The sequence below is a fragment of the Dipodomys ordii genome, unplaced genomic scaffold (assembly GCF_000151885.1).
Source record: "Dipodomys ordii isolate 6190 unplaced genomic scaffold, Dord_2.0 Scaffold83, whole genome shotgun sequence".
Classification (NCBI taxonomy): domain Eukaryota; kingdom Metazoa; phylum Chordata; class Mammalia; order Rodentia; family Heteromyidae; genus Dipodomys; species Dipodomys ordii.
Window position 1 is genome coordinate 1,701,039 of NW_012267299.1, and position 5,930 is coordinate 1,706,968.

A 5,930-nucleotide genomic window follows, 5' to 3' on the forward strand; every position below is an offset into this window, starting at 1 on the left:
CTGCTGGCGCTGCTGGCGCAGGCCTGGCCGGCCGAGGCCGACCCGAGGCCGGCGCTGTGGCCCATGCCGCTCTCGGTGCGCATGTCCTCGCGGCTGCTGCACGTCTCCCCGGAGAACTTCTTCATCCGCCACGGCCCCAACTCCACGGCGGGACCCTCCTGCTCCCTGCTGCAGGAGGCGTTTCGGCGGTGAGCAGCCCCGAGCCGGGGGCGGAACGGGGGGGACCCCCGCGGGGTGCGGCGCACTGCGCCTCCAAGCCCTGCGGACGGGGCGCGGGGCGCGGGGGTGGAAACCCACGCGTCTGACCCTCCGGGGGCGTGGGAAACGGCGGCTCAGAATAACCCAGTTGGCTGTTCAGGTCTGTCACCTCGTTTGGCCCGGAAGGACAAATGAGTGGATGATGGGGGGGCGGGGGAGGACTGTTGTCGCGGATTGGATAGGGATGAGGGCCACTGGCAGGACTTGCTGGGAGACGCTGGTTTTATTGGGGGGGGGGAAGGGGCAGGGACCCCCCCCAAGTTTTCCCTTACAAGCCAGGCTTTTATTTGCTCTCCAGATGAACAATTTGGTTGGCAGAAGACCTCAAGTTGGAAGCGCTGTGAGGGCCCCCCCCACACACACACGCACTTGCAAACTGTTCCTATAGACAATGTGAGATGAGCTAGGCTCAATCTTTTATAGGGCCTGTTCCCTGGCCTGCGGGGTCTTTTTGTTGCCCTCACAGTCTCCTCATTAACCTCTGAGTTACTCAGTGCCTCCTCCCCTGTTCCTTAGTCCCCCGCAGCTCTACCAGCTCTCAGAGCCCAGAAGGATGCCGGTCACTGGGAGGTTCCACAAGTAGACCACCCACAGGCACACGCTGGCAGGTTGTGTTTGAGGAGCTGATCGGTTGTGCCGCCTGCTGTCCCCGGTGACCTGTGTAGGTGGGACTGTCCTGAAAGATTGGTGCTCCTCTGCCTCCTTTCACTCCTAGGTTCCGTCTCTGCATCTAGGAATTACCACTGCTGCCTACCTTTGCCTTCCAGACACCAAATAGCTAGAGGAAATGCAAAGCCAGATTAAAGAGAAGAAGCCTTCTCTTTATGTTCGGGTGGAAGAGACCTGAGTGGTGTTGGCAGAGCCGGCTCATGCTCTGCTCTGCTCCCTTCTCCCCATACTGCTGGGGTTTCTCCTCGGTACCTCAAACCCTTTCTTAGCTTTTTCCAACCAAGGCTAGTACTTGACCCCTTGAGCCACCGCTTTTTGCTTGTTGCAATATAAAAATCCTTTGAGCCAATGCATCAGTGGTTCACGCCTTTAATCCTAGCTACTCAGGAGGCTGAGATCTGAGGATTGAGATCCAAAGCCAGCCTGGGCAGGACTCTTATCTCCTGTTAACCACCAGAAAACTGGAAGTGGTGCTGTGGCTCAAGAGGTGGAGTGTTCTCCTGGAGCTGAAGAGCTCAGAGACAGCACCCAGGTCCAGAGTTCAAGACCCATAATGGACTCCCCGCCCCCGCCCGCCCCCCCCCTTGCCCCCCCCCCCAAAAAAAAGGAGCTTCTTGGATTTATCTGCCTGGGCTGGTTTTAAACTTCAGTCTTGGGACCTCAGCCTCCTGGATAATCAGGATTACAAGTGTGAACCACCAGCCCTGGGTTTCTCTTTTGCCCAAGTAATGCTCACTCTGTAATGTTTTGGTACTGAACCTGCTAACAGGTAGGGCTGTTATGGGGACACACTGAAATCAAAGGGGTTATCTTGAGGGATGATCATGATTGTAAGTGACTTGAACATTTTTCAAAAAGATCTTACCTAGGACTGGCAGTTTTACAAACATCCTGGCCAGATTGGTTTTGGAACTCATTCTGCTTGGTGATAAAATAACAAAGTATGGATGACATTCCTTAATGGGTACATAAACCAGACTGAATCAGCTAGAAGCTAGCTCAGAAACTAGGTCTGGCATTTCAAGACTGGTGTCCTAGGCGTTTTCTTAATAAGCCCTGGCCTGTGTGGGAAGCACTACTAATTGTACCTGGCATTGTTTGGAAGCAGGTTGTAAAACATTGCTAAGATTCGAAAGCATGAGGTTGAGCTTTGGAGGAACACAGGGGCTAAGATTATCTCAGAGGAAAAACATGATGGGCTTGAAGTGATTTGTGGTGTGGGGGTATTTAGAAAACTCTAGGTTGAGGGAACACACAGAGCCCAGGCCCAGGAAGTTCAGAATTCTTATGCCTCATGTCTTTGTAAAGCGGTCAGTTTACACCATATGAGGCGCTCATATATATATATTACATAAGTGAATAGCTTCAATCTATTACTTCCTAAAAGGCTTGTCAACAGCTAACCCAAATCTCAGAGTAATGCTGGGGAACCAAATACAGGGGTTGGCAAATACCACGCCAGTGCTTTACCACATCTCTTGTTCCTTTACTTTCCTCTACATAAAAACATACAGTTTACCATCTTAACTTTTTTTTAAAGTATATGCTTAAGTGGTCTTAGTTTTTTTTTTTTAAAGCTATCAAAGCTTTCCTGTGAGAAAGGCCCTTAGTACCATCCATTATCTTCTCTCAAAGGTCCACTTCCATATATATCCAAAGTCATGGAATTTTCCTACTCAATCTTCCTGCTCCTCTAGAAAAGCACAAGATGTTTTTCTATCAAAATAGCACATACAATCTTGGGGCTATCAAAAGCCAATAAAATGTTTAAGCAGTTACTTTGAAGCCTATCTGATCTTTCTTCTTTAGCATCTTTTAATTCTTATTTGCTATTCTTTTTGTTGTTGTTGTTCACTCCCCTTCTCCCCTAGACAGGGTCTCACCATGTAATTAGTTCACGCTGGCCTGGATCACTAGGTAGCTAAAACAGGTTTTGGATTCTCAATCCTTTTACCTTAGCCTCCCAAGTGCTGGGATTACAGGAGTGAATCACCATACCTGGCCTGATTGCTGGTCTTTAACAGAGACTTCATTTGAGTCACTTAGGAGCATTGAAACTTCTCAGAAGTCCTAATCTAGAGATCTGTACATCAGAAGAGTGTGTGTGTGTGTGTGTGTGTGTGTGTGTGTGTGTGTGTGTGTGTGTGTGTGTGTGTGTGTGTGTGTGTGTGTGTGTGTGTCCTGAGGCTTGAACTCAGGGCCTAAGACTGTTCCTGAGCTCTTTTACACAAGACTAGTGCTTTAGCACTTGAGTCACAGCTCACTTCTGGCTTTTTGGTGGTTAATTGAACGTAAGAGTCTTATAGGCTTTTCTTACTTGGGCTGGTTTGAACTTCGAACTTCAGATCTCAGCTTCCTGAGTAACTAGGGTGATAGGTGTGAGCCACAGCACCTGGCTTGGATTGTTAACTCCCAAAGCAGTTCTGATGTACAGCTTAGGTGCAAATTCCTAGTTTGACACCATGGGAGGCATGGACTTAAGGTGACACTGTTTAAAATTTGGCCAGAATGCATTGAAACTTGTTGAAAATGACTTCTTCCCACAGATATTACGACTATATTTTTGGTTTCTACAAGTGGCATCATGGCCACTCCAGAGTCCGAGCTGGGTCACAGCTGCAGCAGCTTGTGGTTTCAATTGTCCTGGAGTCGCAGTGTGACAGTTTTCCCAGTGTGTCTTCAGATGAGTCCTGTAAGTACCCACTGTGAATGTAATGCACCGGTCACGACAGACACGCTTAGCATAGTAAGTGCCAAAGGGAAAGGCATAGACCACTCAGATAGAATAGCCACTTTAGGTTGGGAATGTGGCTTCATGGCAGAGTGCTGGCCTAGCATGCATGAAGCCCTGGGTTCAATTCCTCCGTACCACATAAGCAGAAAAAGCCAGAAGTGGTGCTGTGGTTCAAATGGTAGAGTGCTAGCCTTGAGCAAAAAAAAAGCCCAGGCCCTGAGTTCAAGCCCCAATACTGGCAAAAAAAAAAAAAAGAAAGAAAGAAAGAAAGAAAGAGCCACTTGATTACAGGTTTATGTACATTTTTACAGCATAAAATATTTAAATGTTTTATATAGATGTAGACGTTAACATGAACATGGAATAATTATACATGTGGATCCTGGACACAAGGTTTTTGTTGTTTTTGTTTTTGCTGGTCCTGGGGCTTGAACTTGGGGCCTGGGTGCTGTCAGTAAGTTTGTTTTTTGCTTAAGGCTAGTGCTCTACCACTTTGAGCCACAGAGCCATTTCCAGTTTTCTGGTGGTTAATCAGAGATAGGAGTCTCATGGCCTTTCTTGCCCTGACTGGCTTTGAACTGCGATCCTCAGTTCTCAGCCTCCTGTGCCCAGCTTTGTTTTGCTTTGCTTGCTTGCTTGCTTTCTCTCTCTCTCTCTCTCTTCCTTCCTTCCTTTCTTTCTTTTCTTTTCTTTTTTTTTTTTGCATACCTCAGTTTTCACATTTTAGCATCCTAAGTTGCTAAAATAACAGACATGTACCACCACTGCTTGGTTAGATGAAATTTCTTTATACATTCTTTTGAAAATGGATTTATCTTATCAAGGCATTATCCACACATTATCTTGTCAAGGAAGCTTTGCTGTCAGACAATGTGGATGACATTTTGCAAGTTGTAAAAGATGAATTGCATTGAAACTGGAGAGTCATAGCTTATCTTCCAGTCAGCTCACCGCAGCCTCTGCTCTGAGAGGGAAGCATTTTAGGGTTGGAGGGGTCAGTACTGGAGATTGAACTCATGAGCACAGGGCCTCACTCTTGCTAGGTTGGCATTCCACACCTTGAGCCATGTTCCCAGTCCAGGAAGCTTCTTCAAAAAGTGATTGCAAAATCATGTAGTTTGTGATTGTGACATTTTCCTCCATCAGCTGTTTGTATTAGTTGTTGTTGACCATGGAAGTTAATGTATATTAACTTTTTCACTGAAATAACAAGAATCCAAGAAGGCTAAGAATGTGAAGGAAGTTGGAGGAAGTGGCAGGGCTCAGAGCACACTTAGGGCTAAGTTATGAGGTTTGGTGGTAGAGAACTTACTTACACAAGGTCTTATGTTCAGTCCTCAGCACTACAAAAAAAAAAAAGGAGAAAGAAACAAGAAACAAAGACAAAACACTATCAACATTAAGCCAAGTACTGGGCTCACACTTACAATTTTAGCCACTCAGGAGGCTGAGATCTGAGGATTGTGGTCAAAGTCAGCCTAAGCAGGAAAGTCCATGAGACTCTTATCTCCAGTAAACTACTCAGAAAAAGCCACAAGTGGCACTGTGGCTCAAGTGGTAGAGCACTAGTCTTGAGCACAAAGAGGCTCAGGGACAGTGCCCAGGCCCTGAGTTTGCCCCAGGACCAGCAAATAAATAAATAACGAATATAAAAATTGAAATCTATAGCTGTGTATCTGTGATTAGACATCAATCCCCTCATTACTATAAATGAATTAGCATCTTGAGCCTAGCAGCCATTCCTCAGCTATTGAAAAATAATCAGTACAAGCACAGCCAAGCTTTGTTGATAACTTTTTTCCAAGACATCCCAAAGTCATAATGTGACAAACTGGTTTCTAAATGGTGACTGATGGACAGTGAGCTCTAAATAGGTAGTTAAGAATTGTGTATGGATGGAGAGAAGACATGATTTTTCTTTTTTGTCTGAGACAGGGATTCGAACTCTTGATCTGATGCTTTTGCTTATTGGCTGACACTCTACCACCTGAGCCATGCCTCCAACCCCAGAACATAATTATTTTTATACCATGCTCACACTAGAAATTTGTAGTGTGGAAGTTTGCTGTCTCAGTACTGTATTCTGATAGAGAAGCTATCCTGTCAGAAGACTGTCAGCTGAGAGGGTCACGTGATTGGTACATATGACCTCCTTGCAGATTGTCCTGTGACAGTAGTGTGGGTGATGGTATTGGAAAGTGATGATCTAGTCCACAGGATATAGCATTAAATCATTAACCCCTAGTCCTGGAGTGTCTTCACCATGGCA

At 46.3% G+C, this 5,930-nt stretch overlaps 1 protein-coding gene across 1 annotated transcript in view; it reads left to right on the forward strand.

Moving 5' to 3' along the window:
* Positions 1-5,930, forward strand: part of Hexb (hexosaminidase B (beta polypeptide)) — a gene marked incomplete at its 5' end in the record, with an annotated part of 25,037 nt that continues 19,107 nt past the window's right edge. Inside the window, 2 exons of the mRNA XM_013025229.1 lie at positions 1-188; positions 3,474-3,619. Coding sequence (XP_012880683.1) covers positions 1-188; positions 3,474-3,619 — 334 coding nt within the window. The remainder of the gene's footprint in view (positions 189-3,473; positions 3,620-5,930) is intronic.